The following is a 17,631-nucleotide window of genomic DNA, read 5'->3' on the forward strand; positions in this document are numbered from 1 at the left end:
TTACTGTGAGAATTAATGCTGTAGCATTACTGTGAGAAGCAATACTGTAGTATTACTGTGAGAATACCCTAGGGCCGTGGTCAGCAAACTGTGGCTCGTGAGCCACATACAGCTCTTTAGCCCCTTGAGTGTGCCTCTTCCACAAAATACCAACTGGCCTGGGTGAGTCTATTTTGAAGAAGTGGCGTTAGAAGAAGTTTAAGTTTAAAAAATTTGGCTCTCAAAAGAAGTTTCAATCGTTGTACTGTTGATATTTGGCTCTGTTGACTAATTAATTTGCTGACCACTGCCCTAGGGTTACTGTGAGAATTAATACTGTACCATCAAAATGAGAATTGATGCTGCAGCATTATTGTGAGAATTAATTGTCGAGAACCAATTCCAGCATGTAATAATTACAAGAGTTCCATCAAAAGGTTGGTGGGACTTGGGTGGCTCAACAAGGGTAAGCCACGTATGTAGTTTACCTGTTGGAAATGACTAAACGGCACTTCCCCCAAACCTGAATAGGATTGCCTGCTGCCAGACAGCTCAGGGCATTTTATTGCCTCCTGTTGGCCAAACACCTGAACAGCTGTAGGCTATTCCCCAAACTGACAATGCTTCTGTACCCTTTGATACCTTAACCTTTGAAGTGTATATTTCCACCTTGCCTTAGGATAAATCATGTGAATAAAAGCACGGGTCCTTGGTCAAGGTAGGAGTCTTCAGTTCCCTTTGGCTGAAGTTCCTCTGACCACCAATGCCTCTCAAAAATATATTTCGTCCTTGGACTCTTTAATCATCTATGCGCAGCCCTCTTCTCCAGAATGCTGAACCCTTTGTAAGGCTGGGAAAAGAATCACGGCATTATGATGCCCTAACGAGGGACACTAACAATTAATGCTGTAGTATTAGTATAATAAATACCATGCAGGCTTCACTGGGGGTTTCCCCAATCTACCCATTATCTAGGAAGAACTGCAGAGAGTAAAGGGTCACCCCATGGGGAGCACTCAACTGGCAGTGGCTACGCTGGGTCTTCTCTGTACCATCTCTTCCAGGTCCTGTTACCTCCCTCCCTGCGTTACCACCTGTGGAGAGCGGCTACAGTGTTTGGACAGGTTCAAGTCTCGGACTAATGAGAGGGCACAGTCCTCTCAGCGCCACGTGCAAATCCCAGCTTGGAGGGCAGAGCCATCCCAGCACAATTATAGCCAGCAGCTATAGTTGTAAGCTTGAGCCTATGGTCTGAACACGTGGCCCCACGTGCCTGAGTGATGTGGGCTTGATAGAGTTCAGGTGCATGTAATTGAGTAGATTTGAAACTCAACATTGTAACCACGCCCTCACTTAGCCTCTTGGAATCTGGCTATAAAATAAGGAGACGGCTTACAGACTGTGGTGCTGGCTCTTCATCAGAGGGGGCAGTGTCCCACCCAGCCCCAGCTTTCTTCCCTTGTCTGTCTTTTCTAAATCCTTCACCGCCCCCACTCAGGTTCACCTTTGGCCATGGTGGCACGGCACAATCACCTCCTCCTCAGTGCCCTGCCCAGGGCACCACAGCTTCATGATGAGAGAATTTTTCAGCTTTTCTTTGTCTTTGTGTCTGACGTCAGCGAATGAGAAACCTCCTGCAGCCCTCACCCCAGGCGGCCCAACCTGAGGCCAGGGCTCAGCCTCCCTTTGCCCCATTGCATGCCGGTACCCGCAGCCCACGCTGACCCGGACACTTCTCTCAATTCCCCTCCTCGTCCATCTCCCGCCCATGACTCGGTTCAGGGCCCCAGGGCCCTATTTTGTGACCCCCCAGTTTCCTGACAAGGTTCCCTGCCTCCTGTCCCTTCACGTCCACAGCCGATCCCCAAGGACGCCTGGTGTCCTCCCCAAATGTCCCATCTGTTCATGACTCTCCTCTCGCCTCAGGGCACAGGCCTGCCCCTGGGCAGCCAAAGCCCCTCCTGACCCTTCCCGCCCCCCTCCTCGCCTTCCCTGTCCTCGCCCCCCCAGGCTGGCTGAAGGCCTTGCCTTTCCCTCCCACAGCTACCTCTGGCCTCTGCTCCTCTGCACCCCCCTTATCTCTGCCCCCAGCCCCTGTCCCATGCCCACTCCTCCTCTTCTCCCCCAGAGAGACACCTCCTCTGAGGAGCTCCCTGAAGGCCCAGCCTGGCTCAGCTGCCACGCTCAGGGTCCCCAGCGCCCGGGACGCCACCTCTCCCCACGTGATCCTGCTGCTGTGGTCCCTGTGCCTGTCCCACCCCCTCTGGGCTGTGAGCTCCATCAGGGGGTCCTGTGTGCTCAGCCCTCCCTCCCTGCATCTCCTGGGTCCTGAGAGGGGCCTGCTTTGGAACAGCAGGGAGGGACCTGTGGGAGCAGGAGGCCTGGAGGGCCAGGGCTCAGGCCGGGCAGGCCCAAAGTTGGTGTCCATCTGGGAGAGAACAAGGGCATTTCTTACTCTGAAGCGAAATGACTTAAGGGGAGGCCTGGGCCCTGTGCCAGGAGCAGGGCAGTGAGCTGGGGCCTGGTCTGGGGGAGGCAGCGGTTCCCAGGAGCAGTGATGCAGGTGGACTGAGCTCTGGAATGTGCAGGGGCCTTCCAGGAATCACCCCACTTCCTGTAAGAGCCCAGCCCAGCTGGCTGCTTTTCTGCTGCACACCACATGCTGGGCCGGCCCCTCCAGATTCCCTTGTGAGTCTGGACTCCAGGGCTATTGGGGGCGGGGGAGCTGGCCCCGTCTGACACTAAGAATCAAATGCGCCGCATCTGGCAGACTCATGCCAGGGAGGAAGGAGGAGCGAGAACAGAGGGGCTGGGAAGGCATGAACCCCGGAAGCAGCTGAGGCCCATGGCTAAATGTCCTACAAGGCACAGGCCCCCACAGCTAAGATTTACCTGGATCAAGACGTCATTGGTGCTGAGGTGGAGATTCTCTGTCCTAAGCCATCATTAAAAACACAGAAGAGAAGGCAAAGCTAATGAGTCCATAACTGGGTGAAACAAAAAATACTCAATTAAGATAAAAAGCAGAAGTAGAAAAAGAAGGGAAAAGAGCAGTGGTTCTCAACCTTCCTAATGCCGCGACCCTTTAATACAGTTCCTCATGTTGTGGTGACCCCCAACCATAAAATTATTTTCGTTGCTACTTCATAACTGTAATTTTGCTACTGTTATGAATCGTCATGTAAATATCTGATATGCAGGATGTCTTAGCGACCCCTGTGAAAGCGTCGTTCGACCCCCAAAGGGGTCGTGACCCACAGGTTGAGAACCGCTGGAATTGAGAAATCATGGGACAAGTAGAAAACAACATATTTCTAAATAACCCCTGTGAGAACCAGTCCTGAAGCCCTAAAAAAGGTGTTCAGTTGAGGTGAGTAGTGAATATACAGGAATAAATGTGCACTGGATAAAATCCGTGGGATGCAGGGACAGCAGCAGTGAAGGGGAATGTGAGTGCTCACGCTGGAGAAGAGGAAGTCTCCAATTACTATTCCAGCTCCCACCGCCAGGAACAGGAAAGGGAAGGGTGAAACAATGGCCAGCGCAGGGAGGAAACAACAGGGCGCAGACCCCAGCGAAACTGAAAACACAGAAAGAGAGAAAGTGAAACAAACAAAAGCTGGATCTTTGAAAACATCCATTATGTCCACAAACTCTGACAGATTACAAAGGAAAGGAGAGAAGATGCTGATGACCAGGCCTGGGAACGGAAGCGCGGCTGTTACTGCAGAACCTGAGGGCGCACAGAGACTCCTGGGCAGAGCCTCACACACTGACATTCTGGAGGAAACGGACCAATTTCTTTAAAAAGCACAACGTACACACCTCCATAAGAAACGGAAACCTCACCTCTCTTCAGGGTGTTTCAGTGCAAAGAAGGGCTCACGTGCTGGTCAAACCCCCATGGGAGTCCTTGAGGGGGACAAGGCAGGAGGTGGGCGAGCGCCAGGCCACAGGCCGGGCCACCAGGGGGGCAGCTGCGGGAGAGGCGAGACCGCGGCTGCAGAACCACCTGAGCACGTGGCCCCTGGACACGGGCCTCAGAGGGAGTCCCTGGCCCAGCAGCTGCAGCCGGGCCTGCGAGGGGCAGCACCCCCGTGGGGCGCTCAGGCCACACTCAGGGCTCTGGGCTGGCACCGTGAGCCCTCACCCTGAGCAGGAGGGCGTGACAGGAGGGGGGGCAGGCAGTGGCCCAGAGCCACACCGTGAAGGGCATGGCCGGCACGGGGGCAGGGGGCGCTCTGTGCCGCTCAGACGCCTTTCTGAGTGAGACTCATTGGAAACAGGGAGGACGCTGCCCGGAGGCCATTCTGCCTTCCCGGCCAGAGGAGCCATGGCCTTTGGACCCGGAAGTCCGGAGCCTGTGTGTCCCAGGGAAGCGGGAGGCGGGGTCACGGGGGTCATGCTGGGAGAGGGGGCGCCTTCCCGCGCCCCTGCACACAGCGCTTCCTGATGGGGGCGGGGGGCTCTGCCAGGTCCTCTGGCTGCGCTCCCCTCCGTCTGCAGAGCGGCTCCCCTCCCGCTGCCCTGAAGCCTGAGAGCTGGGCCTCCTGTGGCCTCCAGCAAAGCTGTGCCCGACAGCGGGAGGGAGGGCTGAGCGCAGCTTAGCCAATAGCCACCTCCTCTGCCCGCTCCACCTCCATGCGCACGCGCACACGTCACTCACCTCTGAGGCGCGCACAGCCTGCCCTTCATGGGGCAGCACCGGCCCCTCACAGACCCGGCTGAGGCCCGAGGGGCGGCCGCCAGGAGCCCCTGCCCCGCTGCCCAGGACGGGTTTGCATGGAAACGGGACGGGAAGGCGGGGGCCAGGCCACAGGAGGATGGGGGAGAGGCTTCCCTGCACAGAGGAGACCAGGGGATGGAGAGCACCTCTTACTGCCCTGGGACAGGCCAGCTGAGGATGTGCCTGGAGGCTGTGACCACAGCGACCAGCACAGCGGACGTGGACCAGCAGGAGGGAGAAGCCTGGGCCCTGGGGCCCCGGGAGCTGCGGACTGAGTCTGCGCCTGCCTCCGCCTCCTGCTCCAGGGACAGCGGACGGCCAGGCTGGGCAGCCGCTCTCAGGGGAGTTCCGCTTCTCCCACGCACATGCACCCCATGCCAATGAGCCCTGGGATCCCCAGGTCCAGGCACCCCCGTGCTGAGGCCTTCCCGCGGGGTCCCGCCCTGGAGGCTGCCGGGGCTCCTGTCCTTCGTGGGGTGGGTATAGGATAAGGGCCCCCGTGGGCCTGGGGCTGACAGCTGGGCCTCATGCGCCCCGTCCTGCAGCGGGAGCCCGTGGCCAGGCCAGGGCAGGTGTATGGCTTCCCTCCGACTCCGACTGCTTCCAGGCCCGGCCAGTCCAGGCCTTGAGGTCGGAAATCATGGCCTGGACACGTAGAGAAATGCTGACATTCAGTGTTCAGTCCTCTGAACAACAGGGAAAGTGAAAGCGAAAGTGTCCATTTGGGTATAAAACCTGTTGCACTGGGAGCAGAAAGCCAGACCCACCCTGGCTAACAATGGGTTCAGTAAGTCCTCAGAACTTTCTAGAACCAGCTCTACAGGGGAGGGCAGCTCCCTGTTAAAATGACGGCCTGGGGCTGTGTTCCTGCTGCTAACTCCAGCCCTGTCTCTAAGGCTGCCATGGAGACCTGCATGTTGTTTAAGCCTCTTTTGCTGCAGGACTGGGAGGTCATCGGGCAGAGGGAGCCCCCGCTCTGGGTCTGGCACTGTGTGGAGTTGGGGGTTACGTGGGAGGATGTGTGGGGTCTGGTCTGTGCCCGCCTGAGCTGGGGAAGGAGCTGGAGTGTGGGCTGATGGGGGACCTGGGACTTGGGGAGCAGTGGATCTTGGGCTGTGGGGCTCAGCTGCTGCTGGTGTTTGATGCCTCCTCAGCCCCTCTGTTCTCGCCCCCACTTTCTCCGAGGCTTGTGTCTGCCTAATGGGGTGCATTCGGTTCTCAGCGTCCAACTTGGACAGCTGCCCCCATTAGCCCTGGAGTCCAGACTCACAAGGGATCCAGGAGGGGCCGGCCCAGCACGTGGTGTGCAGCAGAAAAGCAGCCAGCTGGGCGGGCTCTTACGGGAAGTGGGGCGATTCCTGGAAGGCCCCTGCACATTCCAGAGCTCAGTCCACCTGCATCACTGCTCCTGGGAACCGCTGCCTCCCCAGACCAGGCCCCAGCTCACTGCCCTGCTCCTGGCACAGGGCCCAGGCCTCCCCTTAAGTCATCATTTCACTTCAGAGTAAGAAATGCCCTTGTTCTCCCCCAGATGGACACCAACTCTGGGCCTGCCCGGCCTGAGCCCTGGCCCCTGGCCCTCCAGCCCTCCTGCTCCCACAGGTCCTTCCCTCCTGCTCCAAACCAGGCCCCTCTCAGGACCCAGGCGATGCAGGGAGGGAGGGCCGAGCACACAGGACCCCCTGATGGAGCTCACAGCCCAGAGGGGGTGGGACAGGCACAGGGGCCGCAGCAGCAGGATCACGTGGGGAGAGGTGGCGTCCCGGGGGCTGGGACCCTGAGCGTGGCAGCTGAGCCAGGCTGGGCCTTCAGGGAGCTCCTCAGAGGAGGTGTCTGTCTGCGGGGGGGGAAAGGGGGAGGTGTGGGCGTGGGGTAGGGGCTGGGGGCAGAGAGAAGGGGGTGCAGAGGAGCAGAGGCCAGAGGGAGCTGTGGGAGGGAAAGGAAAGGCCTTCAGCCAGCTCGGGGGGCTGAGGACAGGGGGGCCAGGAGGGTGGGGGAAGGGTCAGGAGGGGCTGTGGCTGCCCAGGGGCAGGCCTGTGCCCTGAGGCCAGAGGAGGGTCACGGACAGATGGGACATTTGGGGAGGACACCGGGGTCCTGGGGGACTGGCTGTGGAGGTGAAGGGACAGGAGGCAGGGAACCTTGTCAGGAAAGTGTGAGGTCACAAAATCCAGGAGTGGGTGCCTGAACCGAGTCATGGCGGGAGATGGACGAGGAGGGGAATCGGGAGAAGTGTCCGGGTCAGCGTGGGCTGCTGGGTACCGGCATGCAATGGGGCAAAGGGAGGCTGAGCCCTGGCCTCAGGTTGGGCCGCCTGGGGTGAGGGCTGCAGGAGGTTTCACATTCGCTGAGGTCAGACACAGAGACAAAGAAAAGCTGGAAAATTCTCTCACATGAAGCTGTGGTGCCCTGGGCGGGGCACTGAGGAGAGGGAGGAGGTGAGCGAGGCAGGGAGGGAAGGAGGGAGGAAAAGGAGAGGATGAGACAGGACAGAGAAGACCCAGAGCAGCCACTGCCAGCTGAGTGTCCACGGGCAAGTCCCTCTGCCTCTCTGATCCTCAGTTTCCCCAGTGGAGCAAGGGACGCTGCTCCGTCCCCTGGGCTGTGGGAGGGTGGCAGTCATTGGGGGAATGTGCCCGCAGAGCCGGCTGCCTGAGTGTGTGAGCCCCGTCTGCGCCCTCCCCACCCAGCTCCGGGAGCTGGGCAGCCACACCAAGGCCTCCTCAGAGCTCAGTCCCCTTACTAAGCTGTCAGTCCTGTCCCCCAGGTCGGCATCTCCGAGGGCGCGTGCCCCGGGGCTGGAGGGCAGAGTGTGAGGAGGAGCCAGTCGGGGCCATTCTCAGCCAGGGCCAGAGGCATGTGAACACCGGCGGGCAGTGTGTGAGGCAGAAGCTCAGACTCACCTGCCCACGTGGCTGGCATGGGCCTGGGTCCCAGCCTCCAGGAAGGGGCTTTGCACACAGCAATCCTGTCATCACCCTCCGGACACGGGCACAACACACCCACATATGCTCGTCGGCATCCTCATGTATGTGCAAGTACACGCACCACATACAACATACACGTGTACAAAACACATTAGTCAACAGAGCCAAATAGCAACAGGACAACGATTGAAATTTCTTTTGAGAGACAAATTTTTTAAACTTAAACTTCTTCTAATGCCACTTCTTCAAAATAGACTTGCCCAGGCCGTGGTATTTTGTGGAAGAGCCACACTCAAGGGGCCAAAGGTGCAGCTGGATGATGCCTTGACCTCACGGCGCTTTCCGCTAGGGTCTGTCCAGCAGGGACCCAATGAGGTTCCCCATGGCCACGCCCGTACCAATGGCACCTGCTGATAGGACACCTGGCAGGCCAACTGCTGTGGTGGCTGCTGCGCCTACTGCCACGATTGCCGCATTGCCAGCTACCAGGAACGCCTGATTGACCTGCAGCACAAGAAACAGGCGTCACACTCCGTGTCAGGGCCTGGCCATGGGCACACCCACCTTCACTCAGGAGACACCCAGGTCCCCTCCAGCGGAACCACAGAGGAGCGGGTGTTTGCAGGGCAACAGGCCCCCAGGAGAGCGGAGAGGAGGCGGGAAAGAGCGAAGGGGGAGGAGCTGTGGGTGTGAGGGAGACAGCGGCCCTGTAGGTACTGAGAGGCTGAGCCTGGCCCGGGATGGTTCTGGGTGGCCCAGGGGCTGAGCCCGGCCCGGGATGGTTCTGGGGGGCCCAGGGGCTGAGCCTGGCCCGGGATGGTTCTGGGGGGCCCAGGGGCTGAGCCCGGCCCGGGATGGTTCTGGGGGGCCCAGGGGCTGAGCCCGACCCGGGCACGGCGTGGGCACCGGTGGAGGAGCTGCTGATGCCATGTCCTGACTGGGCAGCGGCTTAAGTAGCGAGATCACCTCACACTGCGCTGAGCGGGGAGGTTCTGGACAAGGAAGCGGATACTCGGAAAACAGGGATGAGGCGGAGGAGACGCCAGGATGGTCCCTGAGGGTCGGGCACTCAGCAGCTCTGTGAGAGCCCCCCTGCCCACAGGCTGTGCTGGCGGAAGTGGGCCAAGACCCCGAGAATGGCTGCTTTCCAGGCGTCAGCACTGGGGGGACTTCGCAGGCCCTCAGTGGTCACAATCTGCGCCCCCAACTCATAACCATGTCAGATCCACTGTGCAGAGGAGGAGACTGAGGAGGACAGAGGAGAGAGCTCCCGCAGAGCCCCCACGCCAGGTGACAGGGACCAGGATGCCTGGTGCCCTAACAAGCCACTAGGCCTCCACTACCGACAGAGGAATACTCAGACAGAAGAATACTCAGACAGAAGAATACTCAGACAGAGGAATGCTCAGACAGAGGAATACTCAGACAGAAGAATGCTCAGACAGAAGAATACTCAGACAGAGGAATACTCAGACAGAAGAATACTCAGACAGAAGAATACTCAGACAGAGGAATGCTCAGACAGAGGAATGCTCAGACAGAGGAATGCTCAGACAGAGGAATACTCAGACAGAAGAATGCTCAGACAGAAGAACACTCAGACAGACGAGTACTCAGACAGAGGAATACTCAGACAGAGGAATACTCAGACAGAAGAATACTCAGACAGAAGAATACTCGGACAGACCTCAGAGCAGGTTTCTGGGGAGAATCCTAACTTGGCGCCACGTGAGCGGCTGGGAGAGGAACAGCCCGCTTCATTCCGACTCAGACCCGCTCCCACGTGTCAGCGACAAGCCGGCTTCTCTCAGCTCCTCTCTGACAGGCACGGAGGTGGCTCGTGTTTTAAAGGGTGCACGAAGGAGGGGACACACGGGGCTCAGGAGACCGCGGAATGAACGTTTGAAAAGGGCCGGTGAGCATCAGTGCGGTGGGCCCGGTGTCAGCCCGCTGGACGGAGGGAAGCCGGGCTCCCAGGCGCCCATGGGAGTGGAGGCAGCGGCCCGGCCCTCCTGACACTGCGTCTCTCTATTTTCTGTTAAGAATAGTGTATTGATTCTGAGAGAGAGAGGGAGGGGGAGGGGGAGGGAGAAGCATCCGTGTGAGAGCACATCGATGGCCTGCCTCCTGCTCACACCCCAGCAGGGTCAAACCCAGAACCTGGGCGTGTGCCTGACCAGGAATTGAACTGGCGACCTCCTGATGCGCACGATGATGCCCAACCAACGGAGCCACGCCACCAGGGGAGCTGCAGGCCATACATGCCCGTCCCGGGGCAGAGGGGGTTCCCAGTGGCAGGGCCTTTCAGTAAGCGCTCTGAGAGGCGCTCAGGGCCCGGCTCAGGTTGGCGGACAGTCCCTTCTCCTGGCAGCCTTCCGCTTTCCCCGCAGGCATTTCAGTCCTGGGGCTCCCACTCCCTTACGGAGGGAGCAGGAGGGAGTCTCTGCAGACACAGGGTCAGGGAGCAGGAAGTAAGAGGGACACAGACAGGCAAGGCCGAGTTACCGGCTGTGGAAGGAGCTCAGAAGGGAGGCGCCAGGGACAAGCTGCGCAGGGGAAGAGACCTCCCCCAGTCCCTCGGAAGCACAGTGGATGGCCAACCACCCCTGAAAAGTTGGGGTCTCCCAGATGAGTCCTCGGGGGTTCCAGCACAGATGCATGATAGGCAGCACCCCACCCGCAGCCTGCCACGCCCCCCACCTCAGCTCAAAGGAGGGAGACCCCACAGCAGGGTCCCTGGCTGGCACCAGGGGGCAGTTCCCCTTGGGTTCCCTTGCCCCCTCCCCTTTCACCCCGGCCCTTCTCCTCCCTCACAGAAGTGGAGCTCCATCCTCACCGGCCGGGATCTGCAGCCTTGGCCCGAGGGGTAAGGGTCCAGGAGGAAGGGGCACGCACTGCTTCCAGACAGACAGGCCGTGGGAAGAAACAGGAGACCACACCCCCACCCCGGGAGGCTCCCTCCACCTCTGTTACTTTAGATGGGAATTCCGACCCCACACAGTTGCCATGGAAACGTGCTATAATGTATTCATTTGAGTTGGGGGAGAGGGGGAGCCAACTTTTTTTACTAAAAGAAGTTAAATGTGGCCCTAGCCAGTTTGGCCTCAGTGGATACAGGGATAGAAGGGTTCCAGGTTCGATTCGGGTCAAGGGCAGGTACCTCAGTTGCAGGCTCATCCCCAGCCCTAGTCGGGGCTCATGTGGGAGGCAACCAATTCATGTGTCTCTCTCACATCAATGTTTTTCTCTGTGTGTCTCTCCCCTCCCTTCCACTCTCTAAAAATCAATGGAAAAATAACCTCAGATGAGGATTAACAATAAATAAATATAAATAAATGAATGAAATTGTCTGCTTTGGCTGATTGGTTGGCAGTAATGTCTGCTCTGTCTATTTAAATGACAAGGCAGACATTTTCCATTAACTGCAGGAGCTAACTGTGCAACTCCAAGGACGTGAAGAAAATAGACACATGTGTACCATGTACCAAAAATGCCATCCTCTGCAACTCTTTGTATATATATACTTTTTAAATGTTTGATGTCAGCTAAGAATGTGTGCAGGGTATGTGGTTTTTCAAATTATCTGAGACCAGGAGTCAGCAAACTATGGCACAGGGCCCAAGCGAGCCCACGGTCAGGTCTGATCACATAATTGAGTCGATACCCCCTGCCCTGGGCACTGACCTTTAGGCCACTTCACAACAGACATTCCCCTTGCTTAGACCACATTCCACTGGCTTAGACCACATTCCACTGGCTAAGACCACATTCCACTGGTTTAGACCACATTCCACTTGCTAAGATCATTCTCCTTCCCCTCAGGACCCACCTGGAGAATTCTCTGCCCAGAAAAAGCCATCCTGGAGTCCTTTAAAACCTCTGACCCCCCATCCCTGGGTACTGGTACCATTTGGGGCTCAGCCCATATGGTCTCCAGGTGACCTAATCCTATCTAATAAAAGAGTAATATGCAAATTAGCCATCACTCCGCTACACCCACAAGCCACGCCCACCAGCCAATCAGGAGCAATTATGCAAATTAACCCAAATAAGATGGCTGCAGCCACAGAGAGCAGGAAGGAGGCTTGGGTTTCCCTGGCAACGGAGGAGCCAAGCTTTCCGCCTACCCTTGCCAGCCTAAGCCTCCACTCAAGGCTACAAAGTTTCAATTATAGAAGGTAAATAAATCCAAACAGAAATGGCGGAAGCCACAGAGCTGGAAAGAGCAGGAGGCTTGGGTTTCCCAGGCAACAGAGGAAGCCAAGTTTTCCGCACACCCTGGTCGGCCCAGGCCTCCGCTTAAGGCTACAAAGTTTCAATTATAGAAGATAAATCCCAAGCAAAATGGTGGCAGCCACAGAGCTGGAGAGAGCAGGCTAGGGTTGCCCCTGGTGACATAGGAAGCCAAGCTTTCCACCTGCCCTGGCCGGCCCAGGCCTCCACTCCAGGCTACAAAGTTTCAATTATAGAAGGTAAATTAACCCCAACAGAAATGGCTGCTGCCACGGAGCGAGCAGAAGGCTTGGCTCCGCTCCAGGCTACAAAGTTTCCATTGTAGAAGATAAATATATCCCAGATACCAGGGCCTCCACTTGGGTTGCCAGGGGGCATGGCCAGCCTGAAAACCACCACAGGCCCCTCACCCAGGCCGCCCCACACACCAAGGGAACCCCCACCCTGATCCGGGACACCCTTCAGGGCAAACCAGCTGGCCCCCACCCATGCAACAGGCCTCTATTTTATCTAATAAAAGAGTAATATGCAGATTGACCATCACTCCAACACACAAGATGGCTGTACCCATGTGGTCAAAGATCCTGCCCCCATGTGGACACAAGATGGCCACCACAAGATGGCCAGCAGGGGAGGGCAGTTGGAAGGGGTCAGGCCTGCAAGGGAGGGCAGTTGAGGGTGATCAACCCTGCAGGGGAGGGCAGTTAGGGGTGACCAGGCCAGCAGAGGAGGGAAGTTGGGGGCAAACAGACTGGCAGGGGAGCAGTTAGACATCAATCAGGCTGGCAGGAAGAAGTGGTTAGGGGCAATCAGGAAGGCAGGCAGGTGAGCAGTTGGGAGCCAGCAGTCCTGGATTGTGAGAGGGATGCCCGACTGCCCATTTAGGGGAGTTGGACATCTCTCGAGAGGTCCTAGATTGGAGAGGGTGCAGGCTGGTCTAAGAGACACCCCCGACCCCACCCCACCCCCACCCCGTGCACGAATTTTGTGCACCAGGCCTCTAGTAAATTCATAATTTTTTACCCCTTTTGGCCTCATGCGTTCCTCCTTCGGCGATTCTAACACCCACCACTGTTTTCATTAAAAACTTCTGTAGGAATGGCCTTACCCACTCCGTTAGGGATTGTCCACGACTGAGTTTCTGCTACCAAGCTGGGAAGTGGAGTGGAGAGACAGAGACCCCGTGGGCCCAGCCCAAGAGGTGTACCCCGGCCCGTCGCAGAAAACGTCTGTCTGGTGTGACCTGATTCTTCCTCCTCCTGGCTCCCACTGTTCCTCCTCCCTCGGCCTGTAGTCCTTGTCACCCCATTCCCTGCTCATCTCCAGCTTATTGTCCAGCTTCAATTTAATCAAAAGATTTAAATCACATTCAGCTCGGGCGTTGCCTCTTCTGTGACGCCTTCCTGGACCAGGCACCTGGGTTCCAATCCCACCTCTGCACATGGCTGTCAGGTGCTAGAGCCTCAGTGCCTAGTGGTTGAATGGGTTTGGGTAAGCTAGTAAAGCACCGTGAGCCTCAGTTTCCCCATCTGTAAAGAGGGGACAAAACAACCCTCCCCTGGAGCTATGGGAGGGGCCAGGGGTGACTGTCCTGGCTGTGACATCACCCCCTGACCTCACTGGTCTGCACAGTGACTGGCTCATCTCCCCACCCTCATCCCTACCCCGACTGTCACTCCCTCGAGGGCAGGGATTCTGTCCCTGCTGTTTTGTCTCCTTCGTGCCTCCGCCTCCACTCCAGACGCCCACACGGATGCCCAGCCACGGTCAGCGGGGGGAATGGTCAGGTTGCTGGGGACAGGGACACAGGCTGAGGACGCACCTGGTCGCTGTAGGAGACTCCGTAGCGCAGTTTGTTCACGAAGTGCTCACAGTTGGCGCTGGTCAGCTTGTAGGGCATCACCTTCCCCACCTGCTCCTCCGCCCGCTGCACGATCTGGCTGGGAGGCAGCGGGGGGTACTTCTGGTCATGCTTGTTATTGACACGGTACCAGTGGTTCCCGACCACCTCGGACAGCAGCTCCTTCTTCACTATGGCCCTGTCGGTCCCGGAGGACATGATGTTGGCCAACGCAGCACTCGTGATTTCACCTGTGGTTCCCGAAGAGGAAAGAGGGCGGTGGTCGGGGCTGAGGGCGGCAAGCAGGCAGCCCCACTGCCTGGGCGTCATCAGGGAGGATGAGCTGTGGAAAGGCCGCCCCTGCCTGGCTTCAAACTCAAACACAGGCCCATGTGAGCGCCGATGGCCCTGAAAGATGCAGGAGGGGCAGAGCGGCCCAGGGCAGACCCCGGTGCCAGCCCGCCAGAGCGGCTGGGCCTCAGCAGCCAGGGGACATGCTGTCAATAGCAGGAAAGCAAGCTGTGAGCGCCCAGGCCTGACCTGCAAACCCAGAGCCCCACCACCGTGTGGCCTCAGGCACGTCCCTGCTCTCCTCAGGGCTCATCACTCAGACTGAAGGGCCTGGGTCAGGTGACAGCCACCCTCTCCCAGCTCTCAATTCCCGGTTTGCCCCAGACAGGACGCCAGCCTCCCGCTCACCCAGGCGTCTGGGAAAGCTGAAATGAAGGCAGAGTGATGCCCTGGAACCCTCAGGGAGGGGCCAGTGGACCTGCTGGGTGGAACTGGGCTCACGGAAAGCCTGTTGGTATAACGTCAATCTCTGAACAGCCAGTTCATCCAATGACCGGCTTGTACATTCACTGGCTGTGTGTGTGTGTGTGTGTGTGTGTGTGTGTGTGTGTGTGTGTACACTTTAGGTCACCAGTTCTTATTTTCCTTTTAATAGGGCATATGACCCTGACCAGTGTAGCTCAGTTGGTTGGAGCATCGTACTACACACAGAGGGCAAGAGAAACATTTCATATTGATGTTTCTCCCTCTCCCTTCTCTAAAAATCAATGAAAAAATATACTCAGATGAGGATTAACAAAAAAGTAAAACAGTAAGTTATTCCTCAATAAGCCTAATTTTTTAAAGCCTACATTTGGCTTTAAAATTCACATGTGTAGGCACACACCGTCAGCCACGAAATGCAGGCATCGGTTTTATTTGGTCAGTTCCCTGCTGCGAGTGGTAACCAAGCTTTTGGCTTTTGCTTTGATGCCACGATGCCCTGGGAGGGAAGGGAGGTTGGCCCTGCACCCGCCAGGCCCCTGCACAACCGAGAGGGTTCTCATCCGATCTACAGAGGGTGCAGCTGAACTTAGGGGGTCCAGTCACACCGGCAAGCGGAGGCCCCAGGATCCAAACGGGTCTGCCAGGTGGGAGGCCACGCTCCTTCCATGCCGCTGCAGCCCGCTGTGCGCTGTGTCCTACTCATGTGCCCCCAGAGCATGGAGCACACAGAGAGGGGTGCTTCCCTGGGACGGTGGCTGGCTGGAAGCGAACCCCAGTATCCCCTGGGATAAAGGCCAGCAGTCCGTCTCCCCACGAACTCGCTGCTGAGGAGGAGGCGCGGCTGCCAGACCTACAGGGAACGTCATGCAGCCACTGGCCACGGAGAGCCCCCCATGCCGGGCACTGGGTCCGACAGCCCAGAGCGTGCACCCGCTCACACGCCCCTCTGCCTGGGTTTGGCGGGAACCAGCCTTACCTGGAGGCGCCAGGTGCACCACGTAGCCATCCCCCACGTAGAGGGCCCAGTGCGCGAAGACACCGCGGGAAATCTCAATCAGGTCTCCAGGTTTCAGATTGGACTGTGACTGAAAAACCAGAGACAGGCTGAGTTAGTGTTCACAGGGAACATTCTAGAACCTGACCTGGAAGGAGCCCAGCCCAGCCTGCCAGCTCCCTCTGACCAGCTCCTGCAGGAAACGGAAGAGGGCGCGCTCCTCGCTCAGAGGGAAAGGCCTCCTTTGCTGGGGCTGCTGAGCTGGACCTGAGCTCTTCGGGGGACAAAGAAGAGATGGACAGCGTGTCCGCAGGGGAGGTGTGAGGAGGGTGCAGATGGGGTGTGGACGAGAGGTGTGCAGACACGGGCATGAGCACATGTTATGCCAGAGCATGTTGGTGTCGGTGAGTGAGTATATGACCCCCAGGAAGTCTCAGATGCCTCATAAATGCCGCCCACCTTCGCCGGCCTGAGTGATTCTGAGAGACAGAGCCCCGACTTGTACAGCCAGACACGGTGCTCAACAGGGCCCCCATTTCCTATCCAGCACTCCTCTGACTACAAACTACCATCGCCCCATTTGACAGATGGGAAGACTGAGTCTCAGGAAGGTTAGGTAACATGCAAAGACCCTACCTAGTGAACAGAAGAGAAAGATTGAGACCTAGGTCTGCGTGTTACCAACATTGGGCCTTAACAATCCCAGAGCATCCCAGGCGGGCGGGGGCAGCTGGAGTCCGGGCTCCAGGCCACCACCCAGCTGGAGACCCCGGGCGTGACTGGAGTTGGTGGCAGGGCAGGGCCCTTCTGGAGTTTGCAGGAGCAGGAAGTATGTTGCCCTCATCCCACTGGGAATGAGAGACACGCCCTTATCACACAAGTTCTATTTTAGGATCGCTCCGAGGCCGGCCAGCACCTCGCCCCCCTGACAGCTGAGCGGGGTCACAGGGGCCCGACCACCGTGAGCAGGGTCGGTGGCTGTTGCCGGGTGAAGTGAGGATGGCTGCCAACCGGAAGTCTGCTGGGAGACGTGGTTGAGAGAAGGCTATTGACTACAGGCGTCAGGCGTCAACCTGACCGAAGATGGAACCATTTGAGCATCAAAAAGGAACAGCAGATTGTGAATAATGACACCAAGGTGCTCATGAGGGCACTTTTAAAAATGCGTTCGTCACCTTGGGAGGGTGCGAAAGAATCGCCATATTATTCCAAAAGCTGGGAAATAAAGGAGAAGATTCAAGCATTTCCTACGTGAACTGTACTCAGACAACCAAGTTCAGAATGACAGCAAAACCCAAAGCCACAAAACAACACTCACAAGGTGGCTACACTTCTATATGCAACGGACTAGAGAACACCTGGCAGGACAAGTACCGAGCCACACAGAGGAGGGACTGTGACGGGGGCGGTGCAGGGCTCAATGTTAGGTTTCCATTTGGGTTTGGGGGGCTGACAAGGGAAATGTGCTCCCATATTTGAAGCAGAGATTAAATAAAGCCTTGGCATGGTGTCGGGCTGCGGCGAGCATTCGGAAACATGACTGTCCTGGAGCCAGAGGAAGGAGGAACATAGGGAAGCGGAAGGGAGGGGGGGAAGAGAAGCAGAGGGACAGTAAGCTGCTTGGACTTGAGGGTGGACGAGAACGCCTGCCTGCAGCCCCCGCCTCGGCCCCACGCGCTGGGAGCCATTCTCCTGTCCCTCCCTTCCCAGCTCCTCCCAGCCACGCAGGACAGTGTGACTGAGGAGTGGGCCTGGACAGTGGGCAGAGGCTGCGCCCCTGAGCCCTCCATTCCCGCCTCCTCAGGAAGGCTCTGGGGAGCCCTCCCACCCTGGGTAGTGGACCCCCAGACCTCAGCAGGCACCGTGCCGTCTGTGCCAGAGCTGCGGACCAGCAAGGAGACCACATCATCACCACTAACAGGACTGCGGGTTTGAAATAAAAGCTTTCTGGGGACTTACCTGACCCATCCTTCCGTGCAGGTGTGTCTGCGTGCTGCTGCCTCGGGCCCAGCCTTCTGTGATCAAGACTTTCCTTTTCCCTCTGACCCTGCCCAGGAACACAGCACCTGTACTTAAAGCCATGATCACGTGACGTGCTCCTCTGTGAGTCATGTGTCAGGTGACCTGCGAGGTGTGACTCAGTAAGAGGAGGGTC

At 57.8% G+C, this 17,631-nt stretch overlaps 1 protein-coding gene across 3 annotated transcripts; it reads right to left on the minus strand.

The window, feature by feature from the left end:
• Positions 1 to 7,824: 7,824 nt before the first annotated feature.
• LOC307110013 (phospholipase A and acyltransferase 3-like) lies at positions 7,825 to 17,594 on the minus strand. 3 transcript variants are annotated; one of them, XM_079789023.1, is made up of 5 exons: positions 17,436 to 17,594; positions 15,459 to 15,567; positions 13,688 to 13,956; positions 13,073 to 13,203; positions 7,974 to 8,136 (listed from the first exon to the last, which is right to left on the minus strand). In XM_079789023.1, exons 1-5 carry the CDS (start codon positions 17,586 to 17,588, stop codon positions 8,115 to 8,117), a joined length of 684 nt encoding a protein of 227 aa, XP_079645149.1. In that variant the 5' UTR covers positions 17,589 to 17,594; the 3' UTR covers positions 7,974 to 8,114. The 3 variants fall into 3 exon arrangements, with proteins under 3 accessions (XP_079645148.1, XP_079645149.1, XP_079645147.1); XM_079789021.1 differs by having other exon boundaries at positions 7,999 to 8,136; positions 12,974 to 13,203; XM_079789022.1 differs by lacking the exon at positions 13,073 to 13,203 and having other exon boundaries at positions 7,825 to 8,136.
• Between the last annotated feature and the right edge of the window lie 37 nt (positions 17,595 to 17,631).

The sequence above is a fragment of the Cnephaeus nilssonii genome (assembly GCF_951640355.1).
Source record: "Cnephaeus nilssonii genome assembly, chromosome: 13".
In the NCBI taxonomy this organism is placed as follows: domain Eukaryota; kingdom Metazoa; phylum Chordata; class Mammalia; order Chiroptera; family Vespertilionidae; genus Cnephaeus; species Cnephaeus nilssonii.